The following is a 27,999-nucleotide window of genomic DNA, read 5'->3' on the forward strand; positions in this document are numbered from 1 at the left end:
TCGACGCCCTACACGTCCAACTGAGCAGATTGAGCATTGACATTGTTGATACCTAACATTTTACGTTTTCATCAAACAGAACAGTTCTTCTCAGACTTATAACGATCACGACCCAATTGCACCTGATCACGCAGATTGCATTTGATGAAGATGGGAATATATTGTTGTGAAACCATTTATTTTATGAATTCATCACATTTTTTGATATTCAAATTTCATAGCAGTTTAATGGGAGGAATCAGCTTGTTTATTGTACACATGTGCACTGATACGTAATTGAGTGCCCAAACAAACCACAGTCATGTTGCTGTACACTTGTATTAATTTTGTCTGAACCTGAATCATTAAAGACTAAGAGTAAAAAAACCCCAACCATGGTCGAACCTTTCTCAATTGTAACCGCTGCTTTAATACTATATCTTCACGCAAGAGTTAGAGAAAACGTGTTTCCCTTACCTATTTCAAAAGGCAGAAAATTCAAACTACCGGTAAGTAATACCTACTCATAAAATTCCTTGGGTAGTGTTAAAGAATTTAAAAAATGATTAACTAAATAATGTCATGCAAACCTTATGTTAGCAAGCTTGTTAAACCTAAACCCGGAGCGTAATCAATGTGTTTGCCCCCTATGCAAACCTGAACCGGAAAAAAATAAGATTTTATAAACTTGAACTGGAGTTTAACCTTTGTCAACTGCGTTTCGACTACCTGGTTATAACGTAGTGAAATAAAACATCAAGGTAGGCCTATAAGTTGGCACTCTGAGGTTAATTTTAATCAAACTCCAAAAAAAACCTTAATACCGAAAATCAACTTTTTGCATGACCATTCTTCTAACCCAGCGGTTCCCAAACTGGGGTCCGTAAAACAGTTTCAGAGGGTCCGCAATGAGAATTCGTCTTTAAAGCAGTTTCAGAGGGTGGATGTAATACACGACATGAGAGTTGCGCTATCCAAAATCAAACATTGATGAGTTTAAGATACGGTCGTTTGTAAATATCTCGGAGACACAGCGTTATAGAAAAATACGTTGTAAAACCAGTTTTAAACTCAACTTGGCCGAGGATAGATATTATGTAAGCTCTAAGATTTGCAACCAAATACTGGTATCGTAATGTAATTAAAGCAATCACTGTGACAGCTACGTCACAATACAAACATCCATGTCGATAATAAATTAAGCATTACACTTGAAATAATGTAAACTGAGAAATTGTGTTTACACTATGTTATAATAAATCACAAGGTCCTAGCTTCCCTAAACGTGTGTAGTGGAGAATAAAGAAACTGTAGATCTATGCAATTTCCTGTCTTATGCAATGATGTGTACGATTTTCTTGGTACCCTATAAGTAAAAGTGTTTACTTGTGATATTCCTTCGGGTCTAGTTTGGACTTTCAACAGTCTATTACGCCTACTCAAGCCTATGTCTCGTTGTTGTTGTTCTACACCAGCTATGTCCAACGGAAATACTTTAGTGGGCTATAAATTACGTCACTAGTTTAATTTAGGCCGCACATTGCCAAAAAGAATAACTTCCACTGCTAACCACACAAACACACTACTGACAACACGCACAATAACGGACGTTATAACGTTCAAGCAATTTGTTACGGCTACGAAATCTTAAATATCCCCAGGTATCAAGACCTGCTCTACTTAAAATCAATTGGACCATTCTGTCAGGAAAAAAATTATCGGAAAAATAACAACATAATTAAATAAAGAAATAGAATACTAAATTGGCCATCAATTATCCAAAGTTTACAACCTCCAAATTAACAATGACATACCTCACGATTCCCAACCGCGGCTCTTAGAGCCGCATGCGGCTCCAAGCTAGCCTTCTTCCGGCTCTCATTGACCCCTGAAAATCCCTCAAAAATCTGTTTATAATAATTAGGGCAATTATTTTTTGACTTGTCAGTTGGAGTTGTAGTAAAGTTGGACATTAAATTGATTTGTGTTATTTTTCTTGTTAGTGATGCTATTCGTTGATACATGCTTTAATGTTTTAAAATTGTCGTTCTAATTACTTGACTGTTTTCATGCGGCTCCATACGTACTCTGGCGTTTGAAATTCAGCCCCGACACCAAAAAAGGTTGGGAACCACTGATCTAAGTTTTAGATTAAATGCATCCAATTTTATTCCTATTTCAGACACCGCATGTCGGTTTTGCTTGATCGGCCTTCACATGTTTTATTTAAAAGTAAAAAACGCCCCTATATGGCATTACGCATGCAGAGTAGGAACCGTTTTCACAGGAATTGCTATCTCCTTTTCTGACGTAACGGAAATAATAAACATGCATCTCCCCGAAAATCTTGAGAGTGAATTTTGTACAACTTGCATTTTGTCCATCGTGTCCAACCTCCCTTTGGATTTGTCATAATACTTGATTATTTCAGGTTTGCTTGATTGCGTCACTCTCGACTTCTCCAGTAATGTGCATGGATGATAGAAGCACAAACAATTTTTTTTTCTTTGGCACATATGAACAGACTCTTGCATCTTGATGGTAGACGTAATTTGTCAAGTAAACAGCCCTTTCCTCGGCAGGCTGCATGTTGCTAGGCAAGAACCTTTCGTTTTTTTCTGACTGTTCCAACTAAAGTCACGTCCCATGTGTTCAATACTTTAGCTAGCTGTGCCTGTGAAGAAATTATTGGTGGTGACATTTCTTCCAGAGCCTAAATACCAACAGACCAGGTCGGAAACTGCTCGCTCACCAATATTTACTTGTCTGGGACCATCTATTGGTTTACCAGTATAAAGCTGACCGTGTAGCGGGTAGGAGTTTAATGCATCACAAGCCCAGAAATCCTTGATGCCATATTTAGCCGGTTTAGATGGTATATACGGTGTAAATTTAGTATGTCCTCGATATGAAAACAATTGTTCATGTATGCTGATGCATTCATGTGGTTTGTAGGCTTTCTCCAAATTTTTATTCAGCATGAGCCAAATATCTCGTAGTGGTGCAGCTTTATCTTTTTGCACGCGCTCTGCACGGGAATTTTTGTTGTCAAATCTAATAAATCTTAGCATCATCTTGAAGCGGTCTCGAGACATAGCTGCACGTACAAGAGGCAAAGCATCTACTTTCCAAATATCTTCCAGATTATCTTTGTTATTTCTGAGTACACCAGCAACAATAAGGATGCCAATAAATGCTAATTAATCCATGCTAGAATTCGACTGAGGGAAATGCTATGCAATATCAGCGGAAATTTATGGGAGTTGAGTGTGAGTATAATTGAGGTCACAAAGATAACATATCATATAGCGTTGTCCAATGTCTACGTGGCCTAACAACACGTGTGATACTTCCGTAGAGCACAGCATTTAAACGTTCGGACCTATAAATACGGCACACCGCACAAAAAATATAACTAACTTGGGAATTTCAATATAAAATGTATGTGGGTACAATTGTTCCCATACCGCCTGTTAGCAGTGTAGTATTATGCAATCCGACAAAGGTTAAACAACAAATTTGGTGCCACAGGAACGCGATCATTTTTGAAGAGGAGGTTTTTAGCACAAAACCATAGTTGCTGCAATTAAACGCTCGCTCTACGCGAGACGAGCCAGAGCCTTTAATGAGTATACGACCTACCAGAACCAAATAGTTAAAATTTGCAAGGCTCTTCGACCCGAACCTGCGTAAATGTTTGGATGTACAGTACATGGACCGTGTTGTATATCACATTTCTATACACCAAGGGTGTCAAACTCAATCGCACCAGGGGGCCAAAACTAAAAACTTAACACCGCGGGCCGTAAGAATAAAATTTGATTGAACGTTTCGTGACACGAGTATAGGAATTGGAACAGGTAGCGAAACAACACCAAATTTTTGATGTTTTTGACTGGGCTATTTTTGCTTATTCTTCTCTTACATCATTATGTTTCGTTCATCTCCTTGCAAAAGCATTAAAGAATTAACAAACAATAAAGAAAAATGCAGCCCAGATTACAAGCGTTAGAATAAATCGATTTATTCTATCGTATGATGGGGCAACTGCTATATAGTGCGATTTGTTATAATCTTGTTTCTTGCTTGAAAAAAGTTATACTGTACAATCTCGCGGACAGGAAATAGTTCAACGTATAAAATAACATTGCGGGCCAAGTTTTATTGTAAAGCGGGCCGGGAGTTTGACACGTATGCTATACAACATTGTATTTGATTGACATGCGCACTTAATGCGTTATATCTGAGTGAGCAGTGATTCGTAAATTCTTTTGGTACATATTGTGTTGTTTGCGTGTCAATAAAATATTCACTACCGAAACTGACCCGTGCTTAAAAAATATAGTACATATTATAGTTCTTATTTTATGTCCTTAAACTGATGCTGAAAAGCATTTTTTCTTAGTAGGTAAAAGAATGTTTCCAGGATGTTATTGTTGAGAAAATACTTAATAAATATAAAAACCGAAAACATATCCGATAAAACCAAGCAAAGTTTTCAGCCAGAGATATTTTTATTTGACATGATAGATGCAAAACAACAGTCTGTAAAAAATGCCTTCTTACTTCAATGATTGTAGGATTTGCAGTTAGCCTGAATTTATGATAAATTTAAAATATTACAAAATGCCAATTATATTCCGCAAATGTGAATTTACAGTATACATCCACAGTAAAAGACCTGATTCAGACTTTTTCTTCAATTAATGCATGTTTAAAAAACAGCATGTAGGGTGTTGTTCCATCTTCCCAATCAAGGTATCCAAATGAACCATCAACATCACTACTCTCTCCAGAATAGATCTAAAAGTCATGTAATCTGTCACAACAGTGGAATCAACCTGTATGTAATCGTACATACTAACATAATTTAACACAACAATATAAAACAGAAAACCGTTCGTTACATCAAAATCTTTTATGTTTTTTGAGAGATATGCAACAGCAGCTGGGGCTTTTGCTTTGAATTCTGCAGCTTTTTCTGTCTCTCCCTGCTCTTCCAATTTCTTTAAAACCCTACATACAAAATTGTTAGCAAAGCAACAGTTATAATTACAACTAATTATTGATTGAGTTTTTCAACTTTTGAACTGAAGAACAATGTGATCATTGTTACTTGTTAATAATAATAATTCAACAGCGAATATTACGTAAATCTAAAAAGAAGAATATATGGTGATTTAAAAGTTAACCTTTAGTGTGTTACCAAATATTCTGTATTTTTGTTGTATACATTCAGTCAGGCCTCATTCATCAAAACCCAGGAATCCCCGCCAATCAACATGAAACATTCAGACACTAGCATCCTTACAGCTGTTTTCTTGTGTCCCACCGTGGTGCTGTCTGTCAAGTGCTCTAATTGCATCCTATTTTACATAAATTGATTTCACTGATATTTTTTGGGTTTCCATTATCTGGACACCTCGCTAAATATCATTTTTCGGCACAACAAAGTGGTTCAGAGTAACAATATGTGACTTTAGGCACTAAGATGTGTTGAATCGAATATCATGCAAGATTATCAACATTTTGTTATTCTCATGAATCCTGTATTTCGCAAAAAAATAAGAAATCAAAACATTGAAGTTTTCGTTTGTATAATCAATTGTGTAAACACAAAAACAGACTTAGGAAAATTACAAGTTTATGAATGATTATGTTGCGTGACAAGTAGTTTGATAAAGAGACTTGAGCAAAGTTAGCAGTTTTGGATTTGCACAAACATCAAAATTGATTACTTGTACTCTAACCAATCTGAATCTATTTCAATGCTGGCTTCTCGGACAGTACTGAGGTCTAAGGTTAACCCAGTTCATTAACCATCAACTTTGCACATAACACTGCCCAATTTAACTTTTGCAAAAATTCAACAACAGGTACAGGTGTACTTAGTCAATTTTCTGGTGCTGATTTCGACCTTAGTTTTTTACATGCACGTCAGGTTTTCAATAAAATGAAGAATTCCTTAATTGTTGGTATAAATGCTATACAATAAGCTTTTGTTCTAAATGTAAACACAAATTTATACAAACATCTGTAACAACGTTTATTAGTATTGGCACTTTGTTTTTAATTTAAAATTGCACTAAGGCGTGAAAAAAGTATTCTCATTTTTAACTCGGCTTTACTTGTACAAATACAAAATCTTAGAAAAATGTTATAACTCATATAGCGTGTCAATAAACTAAAACGGAAACTAAGCCTACAAACAATACGAATTAACTAATTTTAAAGTGCTCTTTTATAAATCCCACTGCACTTACGGCATTCAGTATTATCTCATCTGCAAGCACACTCACTGACCATCTTCCTTTATACTGTTTTTAAAAACGAAAATTACCTGGGGAAATCTTTCACCATATTCATCAGACACATTTCTTAGATTTACTGTGTATTTATTGCATTCAATTTTCTTGTAATTTTTCAGTAACCTTTTCACTATGCTTTCATAGTTGATTGAGTGCTTTACCCCTGAAAAACTCTCACTAATTGTTTTGAAGATTTTCCAAACTTTTAATTCACTTTTGTTTAGTGTTTGACCAAAAGCATTGTTTAAAGTAAGCTTGCGTATTTCTGGACCAACCACCATACTTTTTTGATTTCTCAAATAAAATTGAAGGGAAGCTCTCCTTTGAAGAAATTAAAATGCAGGAGATTCTTTGTTCATTTCATATACCCAGTTTTATGTGGGTAGTAGAAAAAAATATCTTGTGGAATTAATGGCAGATTAGCTTCATAATATGTTGTATTGTGTTGTGTTGTTGAAGGAACCAGCCATTTCTTTCCTATGTAATGATGATTACGAACTCTAGGATTTCATAGACATAAAAAACGGCAAAATCTAGTGTAACCCGATTTAACCCCAGTTAATAGAGCATCCACTCTCAAATCAGCATACACAAACCATTTGTGCTATTAAGAATTATCTGAAGATTTGCGTAGTAGTTAATAATTAATTAATATAATTAGTGTAATAGTTAAGTGTTGTGTAGTTTATTCTAATAGCACTCACTAACCCTTTCATAACATGAATGTAGCAAGTAAATTAGATTCAATCAAATGTTTGTGTACGTGAAGTTGACGCAGAAATTTCGACCTTGTGATAACTTCATTAGATATGATCTAAGTTTTGTCATAGCTATGTCGCATATCACAATAGCTCAATGTGATACGCAAAAAGTGACTTCAGATTCATGATCAGAAACCTCAAACTAGCTAGAAACAGCTTAAAACATTTCTGATTTTTTTGTGTTGGGCTGTGATTGGCGATTCTTTTAAATAAAACCAATTGTTACTGTCAATTTACTGTGCATGATAACAATCTTACTTTTACCAACTTTTCTAAAAACAAATGCCACCCTTCTTTAAAATTGCTTAATAGCATTTGAGTAATAGAACTAATTGTACGTTAGGAAGAATTTGTGAGAATGTTATTGACAGTTCAAGTATGATACTGTTACAATGACATACTAAAATAGCATAAATGTTATACCAGTGATCATTACAGGAAAGTAGCCACATCACTCACTTTTTGCAATATGGTTTGAAGTAGTTAAGAAAACCCTTCCGGTCAAAAGGAGGCATAGACTGCAGTTGATAATCAGCAACAATATCCATTTCCGTACTACTGCTACCTTCCTCAAGGCATTCTTGCTGCTCCTCTTGTGAAGCATTTCCACCAATCAATTTATCATCAATTTTTGTAGCTGTGATAGTTTTTTTCTGAAATAAGATATTACGTCAAATATAAGGCACAGTTGGGTTTCTGCTTTCTTTACACTAGATTGATTTACGACCCATCTTTTATTTGCATTTTCAAATGATGTGACCACAAAGCTTTTCCAACTTGTCCCCAAAAAAATATTTTACCTACTTTCATTGAAACTGCAAACGTAAAACGAATTTTTTAGCATAGTTAAAACAAGTGCACTTCACCAAAGAAGGTATCAAAGACGATTTGCCAGATGTATCTGTGAACATGGAAATTGTTAACTTACTGTGCAAAAACATTAAAAGCGATTTATTCTTTCGTTTCATTTTTATCAAATTAATTAGGTCTATACATAATTGTAATTATGTATGTATGTAAGTAATTTTACTTTCATATTTTTGGAGCAATTTTTAAGAGCAGCTTTTTTGGTTTGGTCTACTAAAAATAAATATAAACTACAAAGCAGCTATCATTTTATTTGCGGACATTTCAAGTTTGCTTAGCTCTATCAATACGATATAGAATGCCACTGGTTTACCACAAAAATTGTCTGTTTTACTCAGGGGCGGATCTAGAAATTTTTAATGTGGTGTTTGCCGTTCATCACAACTTTTCAAAATGGGGATTTCTCCAAAAACAGGAATCTTGCCAAGTTTAATTTGCCACTAGTATATTTGGTTTCATATCCCCATTCATAGTGTATAGGTTAGTGACCTAAAACTATTTGTACATTTTTTGGAAAGACTAAATTGTTCTGAGCAAAGCTCACTCCACTGCTTGCTTTCGTTGTTAAATTATTCAAAGTATAAGACGACATGCAAATCTGTAAGGATGGTTGGTTACCGGGGGTTATGCGTTTCGTCAAGTATGCTGCTCGTTGGCCATTAATGCTAAGCAAAAAATGAAATGCGGTTCTTAGTGACGCCTGGATATATTACGTAAAAAGCAATTGTTATATCACAATCTAAACAATGTTTTTGTGAACACAGATGCATACAAGTGCAAGGCTATATGTCTGCATAGCCCCATAACCTTTGATACAAGGCGTTTAACAAAACCAGGAAAGCTTTTAAGCTTTCTAAACTTTTAACCATTAAGCTTATACTTAGAAACCTGCAACAAACATATGAAAAACGTCTCTGTTGGTATGCACTAACCTGTTACTCTTTATACAGTATATTAAGTGTACCTTCATTAGTTCCAGAAACAGACTTTGAGTTAAAATGACATCACTAATCAGTAATCACGTGTCGTGTTAAAATTCACATGACATAATAATTGTTTCTAAATTCAGCAATCCCTACTTTTAATCAGCCCAGAAATATTCAAAAAGGATTTTCTAGATCTGCCACTGTCTTTGGCGATATGTAAAATATAGGAATTCTGATCGAAACAAATAAGTATTTCATATATTAAGTGCAGTCAATAAAATAGGATTTCAATTCAGCACAAAATTTCAAAACCTGGATTTTGGGTACCTGTTATAAAAAAACATTCTTTTCAGGATTTGATAAAATGGAATTTTCGCAACGAATAAACTCGATATTATTATAAAAATTACAACAAAGTTTACTACATTTAATTAGTCCTTCATTAATGAATAAATAATTGAGCTTTATTTCTGAAGCACAGTTTTTAGCGATTCTTGTAGTATTGACGCATGAAAACTTAAGCGGTGAGACTCTTATCATTCAATCCATTTCAGACTTTTGTTAAAATAATTTGGCTAATAAAACAATTCTTAATTGTTTAACCATAAATGCCCAAAAACTTGTCGTCATGACTAACTGGTCAACATGAAAAAGTCTAGGCTAGAGCGTGCACTGCTGCAAGCACAGCATACAAAGCAAAGGTTTTTCCCTGTATCGTACAGCCATTTTTACTTCAACTATACTAAATTGATTGGCACCATAGGCTACTGCAACTTTTTTCCTATAAGACATTAAAAACCTTGATTGGTCAATAAATAAATATCCTGGGCTTTGGGTTACAAAATAATAGCAAATAATAGATGTAAAAACATTAAGACAAAAAAATAAACTTTATAAATATAAAAAAGTAGAAACATGCTAGAGGTTATACAAATGCTTTATAGTAAAACAAACCTGGCAATTGACTTTCCACAATATTTCCATAACTTCTTTTATTTGGTAAGTATCTGAGAGCATTTCATCACCTGCAAAAATGTGACATTACAAACCATTACTTTCAGCATCTTTTAAAAACATGCAAGGCAAGGAGGATTCCTGAAATTTTTAAAGGACCGTGTTTGCCGAATTTCAATGGGTAATATTCTTTAAGTTTTAGAAATCCTGGTATATAATACAATGATTCATTGCAGTTTGCTACGTATTCAAAGGCAGCTCTACTCGTTGCAGGCAAGGAAGTGCTTAGTTGCGTAGATACAAATGTGTGTGTGGCAAAAAAAGCAAGATGTCATGACTCAAGAAACAAACTTGATCAAATCCAGCCAACAATAGCAAGCTTTAACCAAATGAGAAAATTCAAATTATAAAATATACCAACAGCGGTTATTAGACTTAGCCATTGGACATGACCATCTCAATCTCTTTACAAGATACAATTGTTTGCCGTTGTTTGTTGTCATATTAGAATAAAAAAATCTATTGCAGTGGTTTTCAAATGGTTCGCCCAAAATTAGTCTTTATACTTTAATTTCTTCCATGAAAGAATGTACTTTACCCACAGGCTTTATTGAAATTAATTTCTATAATTTTTATGTTACAATGCATCCATTGATAGCAGGGTTGTAACAAATTCGTTTTTTCTGACTTGAGGCAAGTAATGTTATTTAGGTTTCGACTCGAGTCAATGCCTTCAACTTAAAAAAATATTCTGAGATCACACTAGGCGTTGCATTAAATTGAGTAGTATAACTTTATGGCTGTCTACAAAATAGTTTGGTTGATATTTTTTATAGAGTTGTAATTTTTAGTAAAATGTACAATTTCGTACCAAAAGTTAACTTTTTGCTGTCACAATTGTCATGTCACTCGGTTCATTATGGATATTGAGTCATTAAAAACATGACTTCCAAATTATTACATCATTCTTAGTGATTACAACCAGGTTCATTATGGCACAACATTTTGACCATAGACAGAACATTTGTGGAAACCTTTCGATTGTCTCAATCTATTTTAACTTGACGAGATGAAAATTTTGTTTTTGAGAGGAATCTGTTGCACCAATTTTGGGAGTGAAAAAGTGTAATTTTTCGGTAAGAAGGATTTTTTCGCAATTTCTATTGTATATTATTGTATTATATAAATTGTTTTAAGAAAAATTTTGGCAAAAAGCTTTTTTTTGGGAAGCTACTGCCTTAAAAGGAAGTTTATGCCATTTTACTCTTGTGCTCCAGGTTGTTTATTTCAAATAGCTTCAAATCTATTTTTGTCAAATTGACTATTTCAACGGCATCCGTTTACCGAAGTTGCTGAAACACAATACGGCAACTAGCAGATTTTTCGCTGATGGGTTTATGACTCTGAATTTTGACAAGGAGAAGAAAACAATATGGTGGCGTAGTGGTTAACGATGGGAATCGTATGCTTGAGGTCTCGGGTTAGATTCTTGCTTATGTTTGACTTCTTTTTTTTTTTGTTCAAATTTATTTTTGATCTAATTTAGGCATGAGAGGTGAAAGTTTGGTTCAGAGGGTATTAGTTTTAGGTTAATTATACACTTAAAAAAAAACATACGCTATGTCGTTTCTAGTTTAAAATTAACGTACATTTTAATTTACTGACTAGTGACAACTAGAAAAAAACAAAGCTGCGAAACCGACAAGTTAATTATCAAAGTAACTTTTTTCGAATTCAGTGACTAGCAGCCAATGAAATAAACGCTGCCAATGTTTTTTAATGCCACCTGTCAGCCTGTTAATGTGATGTTTAGTTCTAAACTGGTGAAAAATTAATACACATACGCAATCTGTGTTCAACCAGGGTGCATTCCAGTGTTTGCAGTCTTTGCTGTACCGGTACTCATTATATACAACAAACTTACCTTCAACAAATATCTAATGTACCTTGGCACTGGGTAATCTATCGAACTGACGAACTGGGGTAACCTAATGACTAATCTTTTCTTATTATTACCCATTAGGGAAAGTATGGCACCTGCACGCAGAAGGTTCATTTAAACGAACGCCGAATATTTTCTTTATTACGCCGATTTAGGTTAAATAAACAAGAAATCGGTTGTCTGAGCACCTTAATTCATAAACAAAAAATTGATCATTCAGTGCACACCATCGCACCGAAATTTACGTCTACACGATTTCTCATGAAAACCTACGTACTTTCCAGCCAGGATTACATTACAAACGCCAGGCTAGGACAATAACATTAGCATCATTACAAAAATATGCGGTACCTGTCAATATGTCTTTGTAGATGATCATGTTGAATGGCCGAAAACACACGATTTTATAAAAATTATATACGAAACTCTGGCTGTGGGTTACAAACGCTGAATGGCATCCAACTTTTGGGAACGTTGTGACGCAAAAGGACCAAATCTTGCTGGTCAAGTAGCAATTATTCATGACAGGGCAAGAATCATAGATATCTTATAAATAAATCTATAACACATTGAGACATAGACAATATTAAATTGGGCCTGTAAATATTCAGGTGGAGCTTACAGAACTGCAAGCTAATGGGACACTAAAGGCAAAGTACAACACTGTGGAGTCTACAAAATTAATTTGCTTTATTCCTGAAACAATGCCCCATCTCCGTCTACATGCGGCTCGAACCTTGTGTATGTTTGGTAGCTCATTATCTGTGTGAACAGTTGTTTCAGATTCTAGGCTAGATTAGGTTAGATTGTAGCCCAATCCATTTATTACCTAACTGAGTCATGTTGACTGATACAGTGCTGAGCTTGCAATAATGCGGCCTATGTTCGATACCCAGTGGCGCTATTGCTGCAATGATGCCTTTGGAGTTTGGACAATGACAATGCTTGCTCCTGTTCAGTGGACCTGCTGGTGAAAAGTTGTAAATTCGGGCAATAGAATTTTAAAAAATCAAAAAAAAAAAATCGTAATCAATCGGAAATTTTATTACGACCAAATCGGTAACCTAGGCTTGAGCGGTGAGAAATCATCGCCGAGTTTAAATCGTGCAAAACCTTTCTTTAGTTCGAAGATAAAGATTATGATTCCATGTCATACTGTACGTCGCCAATACATTTGTTATAGATAGGTTACCTTACTGGCTTTAGTGTATTTTACCCCTAATAACAAAGTAATATATTATAAGCCTGTCTTACTGTTTAGGTTTTACTTAAACCGCACTGGATATTTGTACCGATACACCCAGATAGCACGTCGCTCGAGGGCCGACGTCGAGCCGCTAGCTTGCTTTTGGCGGCCCACAAACGATATTCGCTGAAGGGCCAACTTCGTTTTGTCCAGCGGGCCTAGGTCGGGTAGGGAGCAACAAAATCTTTGTCGGACCTCGGTCGGCGAGTTAGCTACAATCTCCTACGAGCCGACTTTGGGCCTACCAACAATCACTAACACACAGGGTTTTTATGCAGTTCAGCAAAAAGTTTATTTTTTCAAATTTGAAAGTTCCCTTACCAGCAAACACAATATTTTATTATAATCACTATCATCATCCGCTATCATCACTTGTAGAAGATGAGTCGAAATTCATGAAATACAATTGTCTGCGCGTGGCTTCATCTTTCCGCTCTTTATCTAAAACATTTTTGTAATGAAATATATTGCATAATGTTTGTTTACTATCTACAAAATTAAAAATGCAAAGTAAAACGTTCTGCAATACATGATATGAACATCACACACGCATGCCACACAGCTTACCCAATTTGTTCTTCATTCTTTTTAGCCGTCCCCCTTCCTTATCACTAGCATTTTTTAACCATTTCTTGATCTCGCAGATACTCTCTGCTTCCTTAATACCCGATTTCTTGGCAGCATCTAAAGTATAATGACATAAAAACAAAATACTGGAGTAAACATCATCGACAGATAATAGTAAATAACTCACAATACGTCTTAAAACAATTAAGAAGCGGTAAGCAACCTAAAAAATCAAAACATGACTAAGGAAAACCATTAACACTCAATTTCGACTTATTCACCTATAACAGCTTTTGCGAGTTGTGATGAATGCATTCCGGTTTTATGAGTATGACCCTTTCCCATCCAATTACAATTGGTTGCCAGTTCACAGGTCAACAATTTGCTCAACATCATGCTGATAACATCTTTTGCTGTTATGCCACCTATTGTTTCTAGATAGGAAATCTAAAAAAAAATCCTGATAAGAATCATTTGTTTGGCGGCATTATGTTACTGGTTACATGTCATGCTTTTACATGGAAGCATTATCAAAGTTGAAAAAAATGTCAACGTAGTCCCCCATAGCAATTAGATAAAAGAGATGAAATACTCAATATTCATAGTATTATTTAATTATCAGTAACTTGCATATTAACCTACATGTTGCACTTACAAAAACACGCGCTTGTGATTTCTCTGCTAGCAGTGATTCCACCCTATCAAAATCCTCAAATGAATCTATCGGCAAGTTGAAGTGTTCCACCGAAGAAGTGGACGGTATCTGCCCTTCCACAAATTGGCGATGAAGAGACTGGAGCATTACACTGTTTTGTTTTACTTGTCCCCAAATTCTTTCAAGTAAGAGAATAGTAGATGGTCTCTCACTGTTCAAATATTTGCGCAACATCACCAAGGGCTTGTGACACATGATAATTGGTAGCCCACCAAAGAGTTTTACAAAACCACTTTTACTTTACTCCTTTTTACATGCAATTATTCCGGGAAAATTTATTTAGTTCTGTACAACTTAAACTTACCGTTCTGTGGGCAATTGATGTGACGCACTTGCCTGTACATCAGTTTCTTGAGAAGTCACAAAACTGCAAAAAACATGAAGTGTGTATTGTTAGTATTAAATGCGAAATTTAGTGAAATACGCATATTATAATGGTCTGATACGGGCACGACAAATAAAGATTGCAGTTAGTACAGTACTGGAAATATTGCATGTCAAATTTGTTTACCTTGCAACTAAAATGGGTGTCGTAAAAGAAGTATTTGCACTACCAAAACAAAGAAATTGGTAGCATAGCTTATCACTTCTACTTGAAGATAAAATACTTTCATTTTTTTACCTTGAACATTAATGTAAAGATTGGTAACTTTTATTTGTAGCCCATAGCTTATTTAAAAATTACATATTATTTATAATAACAGCAATATCGAGAATAATGTATACCTTCTTTCCTGGGTGTTAGGCATTTCTGGAACAACAGGTGGTGGTGTTGAATGTTGTAAAAACAATTTTTTCCTTTTGGGTTTGGATTGGTCTGATTCCCAGTGGTTACTACAGTAAATATGTTCACTAATGTGCAAATCACTATTTTAGACAGTCATAACATGTATAATAATAATTAATCAGGTAATTTATCAAGCATTTGCACTTTGTTTATTTCATCATCCAAGGTCAATTCTGTTTACTTTACCTGGCATCATTGTCATAATTTGAATCTTCAAGTCGAGATGGAGGTCGAATTCTGATAAAAAATATGTATATGTTTTTGTTTCAACAAAATATTTGAAAAATGTGCGAGTTTGAAAACTGTATACTTCATTACAAATAAATTATGTAATTTATTTAGTCACATATTTTTAGTTGTCAAATGCTACTCACAGAAAACCTATCTTCATTGCTTAAATTGCTAAGTGTCCAACCGCATAATTGGTTTTTTATCTGACTTACTTCCTTTTACTTTCAACGTCGGTAGTGTCTAAATCTTCTGAGCAGATATGAGTTGCATTTACTGCTTTTTCACACTTTTTTCTAGCACTCTTATAATTATCTGGGAATAATTAAAAAACATGTTTAATTTAACACAGGCGATTGATCCATTGAAACAAAGCAAGTAGGCTTTGCTTTACAACAAATTTAAATATAACTAGTCACAGTAGTCACAACCATAATATTCCGTGTGTCCCTTTGTCTTCTTTACAAAAGCCCGTGCTGGAGTGTCACAAATCACATTTGACAATTTTATTTCATACACTTTTCCATTATCATAGATCACACCAACATCATCAATTTCGTGCATTTCTTCAACAAATTTTTCAAGAAAAGCATTAGCATCTTTGGGTTTAGAAGTCCCCACCCAAAGACCAATAACAAAAGGTTCAGCATTTTTCTCTTGAGTTGTAAGACCTAATATAGGCCAAAATGATTCAGTACTGCTTTTAAATATCGAAAACCATCGATAAACGGTAAACCATCGGTAAACCATCGATGTTGATCTGAAGCACAATCTGATCGCACAGACACAGGTTCTGGTGTATCCGTAGCCTAGATTTGATCCCTTCGGCTATGCCGAAGTGGTGATAATGTCCACCAGCAATTTCATTAATGTCATACGTGCGACGAGTGTGAAGAAGTGTACGACTGTCTTTTGGCAAGTAAGGATAATGAGGTCTTAAAAGAGTCAGTAAAGAGTTTGTATGAGACAAAGGTGTCTGACTTTCAATTACCCAGTGTTTCAGAGTAGTAACAAAATCATTCTCATCATCACTAGGCCCATCACTTTCAGAATTACTGTCATCATAGTTACTCCAACCCTCATTTTGACTTTGAATTAAATGACCATTCCGAGATTCTACATTACTGTTTACCATATAAGTACGTTGGTCTGAATTATCATTAACATATTGATTTATAATCCTGAAACGGAAAACAACCTGCCTTAAGAAAATGACGCAGCAGTAGGCCTAGTCGAAAAACACACGTACTAAGCTACGTGACTAAGGCCATTAGCCTATACCAAACTCTTTACGTAGCCTAGCGTGCAGACAGAGATGCACATTAACCAATCAACGAGTCTCGTGCATGTGTATGTTTCATGATAAGATCTAATCCAACTGCAATTGGTACATATAACATTTGGATTTGTATCAAATCTCTAACCACTTATCAGCAGCAATACTATATAATAAACCGAACTATGGTTTAAAATCCACCAGAAAACAATTTTTGCCTGCCTTCATATCTTTTAAATGTTACATCCTCAATCCAAACTAGGCCTATTGTATCGTATTGTATCGTAGGCCTATGTAAAAACTGTTAATTATAACCAACTATATCCTATCTCATTGTTCAAACTAGACGGCGACGATCAAACTGGCTGACGACGATTAATAGATAGCCTCAAAGCAGAAAAAAACATTAAAATGATATCGATTTGATAACTTAGAAATAAATGTTTATTTAATTGTTAAACAAAAACTCAGAATAAACAAAGAAGTATAATACGTATTATATTCAAAATATCTGAATAAAAAAGCCAGGGGTGTTATTACTATAGGAATTACTATAATTATTATAATTGTTACTAACATTTAGTGATAAAACCTTTCCGACTGTTACGAACCTCATTAAATAATAACATTTATATTTTAAAAATATTAAATAAAACTAACTTATGTATGTTTAATCATTATTTTGTTCTAAACGGTTTTACGGCATCATCTAACATCACTAATGAACCGCCGTCGGCCCGACAAAGATCTTTTGGACAGCGTAAAAACACAGTGTCTAGCTTGCTACCCATTAGCGGCAGAGGAGCTACAATCGCTATAGCGAGAATAGCTCGTTGTAGTTGTCGGACCGACAACTACGTGCTATCTGGGCAGGCGCTACTGTAAGTGCTGATATATAATTTACGTTAATTACTTAAAGCGCGTCCTAGTTTTGTTTTTACGCAAAACGGTGGAACGCCTCGAAAAGAGATATTGTGTTCTTCGCTTGGTGATAATCAAATGAGCGTTGAGGCATTATTCCGACCCAAAAATATAAAAAAAAGACTTTTTCTTCAAAATTTTAAGAAAGCGTGTTTGATATTCTTTGCTCCGACCCGAAACGTAAGTTTCAAACATTCCACTGGAAACACCTGGTACCAACAAAACTCAAAATAGTACGAAAGTCCCTCAGCGATGTGATAGTAATAATGATCTGGTGTTACATAAAGTGGTTTTGTGCATCACGAATAGGCACCATATACTCCGAACACGCAATCTAAAAAATACTCCCGGGAGGTTCTACGCCGACTCTGCAAAACTGCATGTGTTTTGAAAGCATCAAAGTATGATGACGCTGAAGAATTGGCAAATTCTGCATAATCGCGCTGCCCATATTATCCAAACCTTAAGGTATTACCTTAGGTACCTGCCCATATTCTCTGTCACTGATCAGGCTCTTTACTTTTTCGATTTTGGTCACCGCTTGACTTTTGGTTTTTCGCTAAAATGAAAGCAAAGTTGAAATCGACACGTTTTATTTGGGCCACGAAAGAAAGAGCTTCATATAACCTTTCACAGAAGACGTTGCAGAAAGGTTACAATAGCCATGATAGGCTACAACCGTTGGATGAAATGTGCCAATTTCCAAACGAAATTGCACAACTCAAAGTTTTATCCATTCGTATTTCGAATACATTGTCTTTGATAGCAAATGACAATTAACTTTATAACGCTATAAGTACAAGTTTACAACTAAACCAAATTATAGTTAACAAATTAGACCTATGTGTACAGGGGCAGTTTCGCAGTCAGTCGCAAAATTATATCAATTCAATTTCAGCTTTATAGTATATTGCATTTACAAAGTGAATGGCGGTTAAATGGTACTGAATGCATATTAGCCTATGCATTCTGTTGAATGTGCAAAAGCGTCAAAAATGGATAACATCAGATTTTATGCTAATTTTTACGTTAAGAGTGTTCAGAAGGCGGTTTATTATCGAGCTAAAACGAAAAATGAATCGAAATATTGACTTGGCATGCCAATGTTAAGACTTGAACTTGATGTGATAAACGTCACTGACTTGACTTGTGTGTCGACCATTAAGAAAGTAAGACCTGTTTTAATTACGGATTCAAGGGTATGCGAAAGTGGCACGGAGGGGAGACCGGGGTTAGTTGAAAAAAATTTTAGGAAAATTTAAACCACCAAAATTCAGAATGATCTTCGAAACCTTTATCTAGTCTGGCATAATGACTACGCTGATCTACAACTTATTACAAAAGACTGACCAGAAATTGTTACAGGTTTACGCACAAACTTTATTTTTACAGACATCAGTCACATTTTTCAACTAACCCCGAAGCCGGGGTTTGTTGGAAAACCACACGGGGTTAGTTGGAAAATATATCAATTTGTTATATACAGTATTCAAAAGTGTCTGTTCTTTGAATGTGAATCAATCTATTGTGGATTGTAGCCCGACCAGTCAACAAGGAAGACAAATTTCTGCTGACAGCGTTTCGTTGATCCGCGTAGATCCACTTTGAGTTTTGCGTTTATACTTGCGCATACTTTCAATTATAAAGTGTAGCTATTTATCGATTTGTATCAAATAACAAGTTCCAACTTAACTGTACGAGGCTGTATAAGTAAAAAATATCAATTCCATCAAGCATTAATAAAAGAGATTTTTACTCATATGATTTTACATATTCCAACTAACCCCATTCAAATTTTTCCAACTAACCCCGTATTCACATGGGAGAGAAAACTTACTTTTTATGTAGCCACTAAACCAGGTAATTTAATTGCCTCTGCCTTTTCTGGTACCATGGCACCTACGGTCAGTATAGACTAATGAACTTTCAATTGTCTCTCTAGAGCACTATGTTACACTATATTTACCAACAAGCTCGAATTTTAGTTCAAAGTGTAAAAAACAGAAAAACGTGTACCACTCTTATGCTTCTGCTTTGAGATCAATAAAATTAACATGGCGAATAGATAACATCGTTATCAATCACTAAGGGGCAGTAACGATTTACAAAGATGTTCGGGGAGTACTAAAACTGCGATTTTTCAACTAACCCCGCTTTCCAACTAACCCCGGTCTCCCCTATGTGCTGTATAGCCACAAGCCATGCTTGGTCTTTCCACATATTCATGATTTTCGGGCAAAGCAGGCTATGTTTGGCACAAATATACAAGTCGAAGTGGAAAAGATATGTTACGAAGTTTGTTATATTTTTGATGAATTGAAAAACAATGCCGTATATCGAAATACTAGTCTGACTTCACCTGCACTGGATTAACCTGTTATGCGTATAGCTTAATGGAATGTCATTTCAGATGCACAAAAGAAATCAATTCCTCGCTGTTTATGGGGAAAAATTTTAACAAACACATTCTTCCCGCCTTATAGCATATGAAATCAAAGAAGAAAAGCATATGAAATTACATCTGCCTCTTGCTGCTGTAAATTTTGAAAAGTTTCTCCATTTAACTATGAAAGGGGTTAAGGTTTATATTATTTCCTTTATTACCACTTTTAAGCGAGGATTTTGTTATGATTGCGCTTAATAGTACATTGTCTGGTAGAGGATGTGTATAGTAAACATAAGTTTGTATTTTAAATCAAACAATTAAAATGATTTCAGTACAAATTAATCTTTCTTTGAAATACAGGACATCTGAACCTATGTGTTTGTGTAAAGTAGAAGGACAGCCCAAACATAGAATGAACGCCCGCATAAAATTTTATATAATTCAATTACTTGTGATGGATGCCTTAATTACTATTGAAAAGGAAACAAAATCGGGAAGGTCGTTTTTTTGCTAGATGGGGTCGGTCATGTCACGTTTTGATGTAACGCTGCGTAGATGATCGCGCATTAGTAGTTAGTCTGGATTGAACTAGAAATATTTTGCTATTAAAACACCAATGCTTAAATAAAAAACATATGCAATCATTGAACTAGCTTATAGGTAAATGACCGCATATATATCCCGACTTGTGACTAATGTCATCATACAAAAGTTTACTTATATCGTGAATGACAATGATAACACTTCAAGATAATTTTCAGAGATTGGTTTAGTTGAGGCAATATTATTGAAATTGCAAAAATTGCACTACTGTATTAGGAAACTCAGTCCGATGTAGATATTAAGAAATCTTTTGCTGGAATAGTAACTCCGCTAACTTAACTGTTGTATGTATCTTAAACCCTATTTATACATAGGCCTACCGCATACTTCATATTGACTATAATCATTATCATTTGTGGAATGTGTTTATAGAATGATGCTTTATGTACTACAGGACTACATTTGTACCTTGATATAAATGTTAGTCCTCGTGATGAGTTTTCCTTGTCTTCAAATGCATAAAAGGCAAACGCTGCCAAAATATGTTGCCTTTTTTCATCCAAAACCGGCTTACATTTCCTGCTTTTACTCTACAGTCTACATGATTGTGTTCTTTAAATTTTCTGTAATAATATTAATTTGGAAATTGATACATTCATATAGTCGCTTTAAATACGAAACATTACATGACAAAGGTAATTGGGCAAATTCCAGAGACTATTACCAGTAATAGGACACCAAACAATAACGGAGAATACTTCGAGGTGGTGCCACAGACAAGAACAAAGGCCAAGACAATGCAATATACGGCGCGTGTGTCGATAAGCAACATTTACACGGGTAACCTGAAGAATCATCGTTGTAGCAACATGTGTAAGCACGTAGTTGACTTATAAACATGGTGTTTTACATAATTTTACTAAGCCTTGCAATTCATGGTTAGCACAGAACGGGTAATTTAGCTAAGACTCAGACCGGAAAGAAAACACCTGGGCCGAGAGAAAGTTTTAAGCTTGAGTGCAGAAGCAGATTTCTTGTTTTCAAGTCACTAGTTTCGACTGACATGTTTAGTTTTGTACAAAATAAAGTGTAGCCTCAAGCAGGTGCATATATGACTTTGAAACATTTATTGCAATTTTTTGGAGGTTTATAGTAGAAAAGATCTTCGGTTAAACTAGTCTCCGATGTATTATATAGTTAAAAGAAAATAAACTTAAACCAAGGACGTTTAGTTTGGGTAAACGGAGACTTTCATCATCGCTTTTATGCAAAAACAGGAGCTAATTATACGTGCTCATTGATCATAGAAGTATAAAATATAAAAGCGACCTTAAGCCACACTTTGTATAACGGTAAGCAAAATCGTTAAATATATATGAAATCAACATTTCCAATACTAAAGAGTTGCCAAATTAAGAAAATTTCTGTTGCAATCGGTTGGTTGATTATAGTTGTATCATGTGAAGATATACTGTAATGGCAACTTTTAACTAAAAGAAAAATTATCTATTTCTCTGTCCACTAAATGATATGAAGAGGTAATCTTATTCAAGTTTAAATACCACTTGTTGATTAGATATGCAAATACAAGATGACAGTAAACACCAAATTTATTGCCATGATATTTAAAGAACTTGTATAAAGATCCATTTGCCTGCATCTGCAAAGGTGTTATTGTCCGATAAATATAGATTCAAAGTGTTGAGAAAAGTAACTCTTCCTTTCCAAGTATTTTTAACACATGTAAACACCAAATGGCAAAATGCATGAATATAGTTTCTTAATGCTTTTTGTTACTGATAATAAAATGTCACGTATGGTAACATGCAGACAGTATATCAATAATGATACAACCGGAATAATAAGTTAAGAGCCTTCCAGAGATTTTCTGTTGAAAACATGGAAATTATACTCTGCGGTAATTTTCAAACAAAACGAAAAGATTGCAGAATGCAAGTTCAGCATATTGCGAATTTGTTTGAACGTTTTTCATTATACAATTTTGTATTGTAATTAAACAGTAATGTTTTACTTGCTTCTTTATACTTAGTATTATCCAGTATAGTATGGAAAACAAATCAGCAGTAAGTTCCGGCGTGTTGCAAAGTTATGCTTAACAGAAGTCCGGTAGTTACAATGGAAGCTTAAATATAAACGAAATGACACGAGAATTTGAATCAAATATCAACAACTTGGCCCAAGAGACGATTCTGGATCAAAACAGGAATTTAAAGTCAACCGAAACGAAAAACAAAGCCCAGCATCAAACGGGAAGTTTTTCATCCTACGAATCTCTCCTGCTAGACAGAATTGCAAACGAATCCGCTCGAGGAAACATGGCAAAGCTTGAAAAAAAGTCATTTCGTATCGACGACATACTTACTTCTTCCACGCACTGGAAGCGGCATTGCCCCAAGTCCTTGCAACCTACAGCCAGTCAGATGAAAGGTGAACAAATCGATTCCGAAAATGCGCAAAGTTTTCACAAAAAGGGGGATAGAAAAGATGCTGCATGCAATGACGAACTACGAAGCACCAACGATTTGTACTTTTCCGAACATGGCAAGATCAACAGTGGGATTAACAATTCACTCCGCTTCGGAGTTAAATCCATTTTAACTCGTGTTGCCAGCAATAAGACTATTTTCCAGGAACGAGGTACCTAATTAAATAATATTTGAATAACAGAAACATTGTATAGTAAGATTACACATATCGCGACAAAACGTTAAACAAACAAAACAAATCAACCTATAATTATACAACTTAATGAGTAAAGTTAGCCTAGCTTTTTACATGGATGCTGCAGCCTAATTACTACAAATATACACTGTTTCAACGCAAACATCTTTTATCTGCCAAAATGCGAAGGCAGCGTCATTGGCTTATAACCATTATTGTGTATAAACAGATTAAGAATCTCGTTATCGCCAAGTTAAAAGTGCTTTGAATGACAGGTTCTAATGGCTGCCATGTAAATTTGTTTTGTATAAGTTCTCACCTTGATAGCAGTAACAGCAGCCGCATGAGCTAACTTCGATTAAAATGGCCTTTTACCACCTGAACTCATTGAAATTACGTAACAAGAATTTTCACTTAATGTGATGCAAGCCGATGACACGATTGTCTCACCTAATGAAACATAGCTAAACTCTATTATCGACGTAAGGTGTCAATAAACAAACGATAACACACTAACGACCTGTGACCAAGGAAAGGTCAAGCGGCACTTACGATTGTGCTCGCTAATAATTTTAAAGGAAATTGATGTTAATATTCGCAGCGGGAGGTCAAACGCCACTCTAACGAGTTTAGAATCTTTTGATCCCCAAATGTTACCATTTATGATAAACTTGTACTTTCGATATCAGATTCGATAAAGTCATGCATAAAAGTGTAATCGCTCGATTATATCTCAAATCATAAATCGATTTTGGGTTAATGGCCCCGTTATAGTAATGTTTTTCATTTGTGATAAAAACAGAACACGTCCATCTTCGGAATTAATCTAACAAAGTTCCTAAACATGTTTTCGGTTAGGAGAATATTTCAAGAGGATATTGAAATTAACTTCACTGTAGATGTAGAGTTACGAATGCTGAAAAAAAATTACCTCTGCAGAAAGGAATATATGATTTAAAGATAGACGTGTAATGCATAAACATTAGCACTTGTAAGGACTATAGTGATTAAAATTGGGCACATTTTACAGTTTATTAAAGAAATTAAATATATAAAACGAAAAGTGAAAAATAAAAAGTGACGGTCATATAGGGTCAAATAGTTCGTAAAACGGTAACGGCACGATCTTGCGATTAATCCCAAATTTTTATTACACTTACTTGTTTTACAATCTTACTAATTATGTTACAAGTTGATAATATTGATGGAAAATTCAATGTTGGTATGTGATCTATTAGGTAAGGTTGGTGTAGTTAAGCTTAAACAATCTGAGCTAACATAGTAGTTTCAATTTACACCTTATACAACACTTGCAGACATTGATGAGGCAAGCAGTAGGCCCGTTGACTGCCTTAGTCTCACGCAAAACAAAAAAACGGAAAACGGTGAGATAGCAGAAAGAGAGCCGCACTCTACAATGGAAGATACCAGCTGTATGACAAATAAAATTGAAAAAGACACAAGTACCCCAAGAAATATTAACACTGGAAATATAAAAAATGAGTTTTTCAAGACGGATCGTGACAGCAGCAGTTCATTTGCTCATGTGGATCGAATTCCGTCTCCAAGTTTTCTGTTCAACTCTTTTGACAGTTCTGTTCTTAGTTTGAAATCAGATGCCCAATGTTTTTCTGGGATAACTACCCCACATATGTCTGCAATGTATAACCAGGTGAGAGATGCATGTAGGCTACATTTAAGGATTTCAACTGCACAAATACATTTAATGAATGGTATAAATTGAATTTTGTATAAAGAGATATGCTGTAAATCAAATAGATCTCTCTTTATTATGAGTGCAAACTTTTTCTATAAAGTTTGAAGCTAAATAATCTTTTTGACTGCAGTGTTCAAGTAGCTCTAACGTCCTGATGGCAGCAGCAATGCAACAACAGTATTTCTTACAAAACTCTGGAGTATCACCCCTTTCGCCAGCGCTGTTTAGCGCGTATGCAAACTTTACTGGTTTGTATAACGAGTTTTTATACCAAACTTTTATTTTCGCGTTCTAATCACTGAAATACTAGATTTTTTAGTGCATAGGTTATGTACGGTTGTTTACAATCTTTTGGTAGTCCCTATATCATGACCTTTGAAACTTAAGATTTGTGCAACTTTCAGCTTGATTAAAAGATAGTTTTGTTGAAATTTTAAATAATCTTAAATTGATAATACTAACTTATATTAAACCAGCAGTTTACAGATTAGATTGCTGTTGTTTACAGATACCAATTCCAATGCTTTTTTATCTTCGCCATTTTTACCATCGAAATGCAACCCGTCATCAGGCTTAGAAACCCGCAACAGCATATTTTTCCCGTTCGATTTTCAAAACGAAACACAATTGAATTGTACGGAGAAACTGCTTCCAATGAAACTTTCAAGGGCAGATTCTATGACGAATAGAGATCACGGTTTAAATAAACACCCTATTCCATTTACTGGAATGTTTCAGCAAAGATTCGCAAGTCCATTTGGTCAGAATATTATGGGATTTCCGATGTTGTTTCGGCGTGACGTTTCAAGTCCAAGTGAATCATCCAACAGCGGAGTACGTTGGATAAACGATATGGGATTTTGCTGATTAATTTTCTGATTATTTAAAATAATTTTTTAACCATCGGTACTTCATATATTTGCATCGCTTTTTTGCTGGGTTACTCGCACTTGTAGCCTAGATATAATTCTTTACGGTATGAAAGTAGCCTACATATATTATTCCACGACTTTTCCCACATATATGTATAATTGTATATATATATATATTATATTACTTTTAAGGAATCCAAGCCCAAAAAATGCCGACGAAGCAGAACGGTTTTTACCGAACTTCAACTAATGGGTTTGGAAAGAAAATTTGAAGTAAAAAAATACCTCTCCACCCCAGATCGAATGGAGCTAGCTGATTCTCTTGGTCTTACACAACTTCAAGTGAAAACATGGTATCAAAATCGAAGAATGAAGTGGAAGAAACAGGTGCTGTGTAAGGCCATAATTTTTTCCGTAAAATGACCACAGTGATTAGCTTGGTTGCAACCTTTATTAGACTTTCAAGGCAAATTTAACTGAAGTACGAGAACCACATCAAGCTTTCCACTTGGAAGCTTATAAGAATAGCGAGGCAAATATTTTCGACAGCAACAGCATCATTTGTAAAAGAAATTTTAATTTTCTTGAAAATAACTCCCTAAAAGGTTCAGACAACACATGGTTACACCATCAAAAGTGTTATAATGATACATAATAGGGCTATTAGATCAACCAGGTGTTTTAAGTTATCTGCTAGTTGGCCCTAATTACTTATCAAGCAAAATGCTGTAATGTTTTTTGTTGATATTGGCGGCATTAAACTATGTAGTGATGAATTATGAGAACGCGTGGCAAAGAATAACCCCTTGCACACTTCTTTTTAATCGCTTCAACTGCCAAGATTTAGCTGGAATTTCACGTATTATCTCTAGTCAATGCTCACAAAGGCAACTATTACCGCATTATAGCGATTCGGCTCAGTGACTAGGAATCGTGTCAGAGTGGTTTCTACCCTAAAAGCTCATAAACATCAGCAAACAAGAAGCACGATAACAGATCTTAAACCCTTCTAAATTAAATTTGTCAGACATACATCTTGCAGTGATATTATTATATACACGACATTTATAGATCATGCAGTCAAACTATATGTTCTGTAACGATAACACATATAAATAAAACATATCAGTAAGCCTTGTCGTTGTAAACTGAACCGACGTCATATTTAGTACAAACATAATCGACGAAACACAAAAAACGCCGCGGCGAAAATATGATAGATTTCTTAGAATTTTTACCACTTTCTAAACTAATTTTTTTTGTAACCGATACCTTTTAAAATGATTTATCAGTATACTCTGAACGTATTATCGAAATCTATCTTTTAATCTACTGTATGTATAATTTCAATTCAATCATTAATTACTGAGATCAACTTCTTGTTTTTGCTTACTTTTTTCTTATAGCTTAACCGCTTATTTTAAAAACAAAATTTGTGACTTATGCTTACGATGAAATAGTCAATTCCATTAAAAACGGTATTGTGATTTCCTTTGCAGGGTCAGCTAAATGGTTCAGTTTGCGACGCACAGCTAAAACCAAAAGGACGTCCGAGAAAGTCATGCGACATAGCAGAAGCTAATCGTGAAGTCAAACAAACAGAAAGTGAGAGAGATTCAACTTCCAGCCGTGAAGGTTTTGAGTCAGACAACAAATTTACCTCCAACTCTTCTAATGTCTTACAAAGCGATGCGTAGTAAAGAAATTTTTTGAAAAATTGGCTATATAGGCCTTATATGTGTGCATTGTTCTAATCTAACCTAACCGATATTTCTCGCGTGCTGCAACTGCCATTTTAAAGGTTGTTGTTGGTGAAAATGATGTTATGTTGTTTGTCGCGTATGTAGTCAATAACAGCAATTTTTTAACTTATTCGACAATCTTCACAAAAGCTTAGTTTTTATCCATAGTTCAGTAACAAGTTGTTCGTAAGCCAACGGTAGGCTACTTTTATTAACTTAAGCTAGAAGCCATTAAAGTTTAACTTTGTTTGTGAGCAAGTTTTAAAACACAAATGGATTTAATTGCTATGATTTTGCATTGCACATTTCAGGACTTTACTGCCATGCTCAAATGCGTTTGATCATATAGTTTTCCCCGTTTTACCATTGAACAACAGCTTACGGCATTTTCTTGTTTGTCGCAAAAAGCTTGTTGTCGACGTTGTTGTAGCTATAATATCCTTTTTTATTTTGCACCACCCTAAACGTAAAAACCTTGAAATATGTTCTATCATTTTTGAATGAATGTATAAGCTATTACTTGCAAATATATTCGATGCGCACCAACTGGAATGTTTTATAAGTCAAGTCTTGGACGTTA

At 34.9% G+C, this 27,999-nt stretch overlaps 4 protein-coding genes across 6 annotated transcripts; 1 reads left to right on the forward strand and 3 right to left on the reverse strand.

The window, feature by feature from the left end:
- Positions 1–4,474: 4,474 nt before the first annotated feature.
- On the reverse strand, positions 4,475–12,247 carry LOC143448984 (translationally-controlled tumor protein homolog). The gene is made up of 6 exons (XM_076948981.1): positions 12,089–12,247; positions 9,796–9,866; positions 7,508–7,701; positions 4,887–4,995; positions 4,661–4,782; positions 4,475–4,573 (listed from the first exon to the last, which is right to left on the reverse strand). Exons 1-5 carry the CDS (start codon positions 12,114–12,116, stop codon positions 4,666–4,668), a joined length of 519 nt encoding a protein of 172 aa, XP_076805096.1. The 5' UTR covers positions 12,117–12,247; the 3' UTR covers positions 4,475–4,573; positions 4,661–4,665.
- Positions 12,248–13,160: 913 nt separating this feature from the next.
- Positions 13,161–14,767, reverse strand: LOC143449649 (uncharacterized). Its single transcript, XM_076949921.1, has 5 exons — positions 14,570–14,767; positions 14,206–14,416; positions 13,832–13,997; positions 13,551–13,667; positions 13,161–13,424 (listed from the first exon to the last, which is right to left on the reverse strand). The coding sequence occupies exons 2-5, from the start codon at positions 14,350–14,352 to the stop codon at positions 13,339–13,341; spliced, it is 516 nt and encodes a 171-aa protein (XP_076806036.1). The 5' UTR covers positions 14,353–14,416; positions 14,570–14,767; the 3' UTR covers positions 13,161–13,338.
- Positions 14,768–14,796: 29 nt separating this feature from the next.
- LOC143449650 (uncharacterized) lies at positions 14,797–16,801 on the reverse strand. Of its 2 annotated transcripts, none has more exons than XR_013114600.1 (3): positions 15,496–16,801; positions 15,239–15,289; positions 14,797–15,099 (listed from the first exon to the last, which is right to left on the reverse strand). XR_013114600.1 is itself a non-coding variant. In XM_076949922.1 (3 exons), the coding sequence occupies exons 1-3, from the start codon at positions 15,441–15,443 to the stop codon at positions 14,958–14,960; spliced, it is 210 nt and encodes a 69-aa protein (XP_076806037.1). In that variant the 5' UTR covers positions 15,444–15,591; the 3' UTR covers positions 14,797–14,957. The 2 variants fall into 2 exon arrangements, 1 of the variants encoding a protein (XP_076806037.1); XM_076949922.1 differs by having other exon boundaries at positions 15,427–15,591.
- A 5,662-nt stretch (positions 16,802–22,463) lies between these two features.
- On the forward strand, positions 22,464–27,965 carry LOC143449461 (uncharacterized). Of its 2 annotated transcripts, none has more exons than XM_076949676.1 (6): positions 22,464–23,064; positions 24,405–24,760; positions 24,936–25,053; positions 25,314–25,639; positions 25,870–26,071; positions 27,177–27,965. In XM_076949676.1, exons 1-6 carry the CDS (start codon positions 22,566–22,568, stop codon positions 27,257–27,259), a joined length of 1,584 nt encoding a protein of 527 aa, XP_076805791.1. In that variant the 5' UTR covers positions 22,464–22,565; the 3' UTR covers positions 27,260–27,965. The 2 variants fall into 2 exon arrangements, with proteins under 2 accessions (XP_076805791.1, XP_076805790.1); XM_076949675.1 differs by having other exon boundaries at positions 25,870–26,064.
- The last annotated feature ends 34 nt before the right edge of the window (positions 27,966–27,999 follow it).

The sequence above is a fragment of the Clavelina lepadiformis genome, chromosome 3 (genome assembly GCF_947623445.1).
Source record: "Clavelina lepadiformis chromosome 3, kaClaLepa1.1, whole genome shotgun sequence".
Classification (NCBI taxonomy): domain Eukaryota; kingdom Metazoa; phylum Chordata; class Ascidiacea; order Aplousobranchia; family Clavelinidae; genus Clavelina; species Clavelina lepadiformis.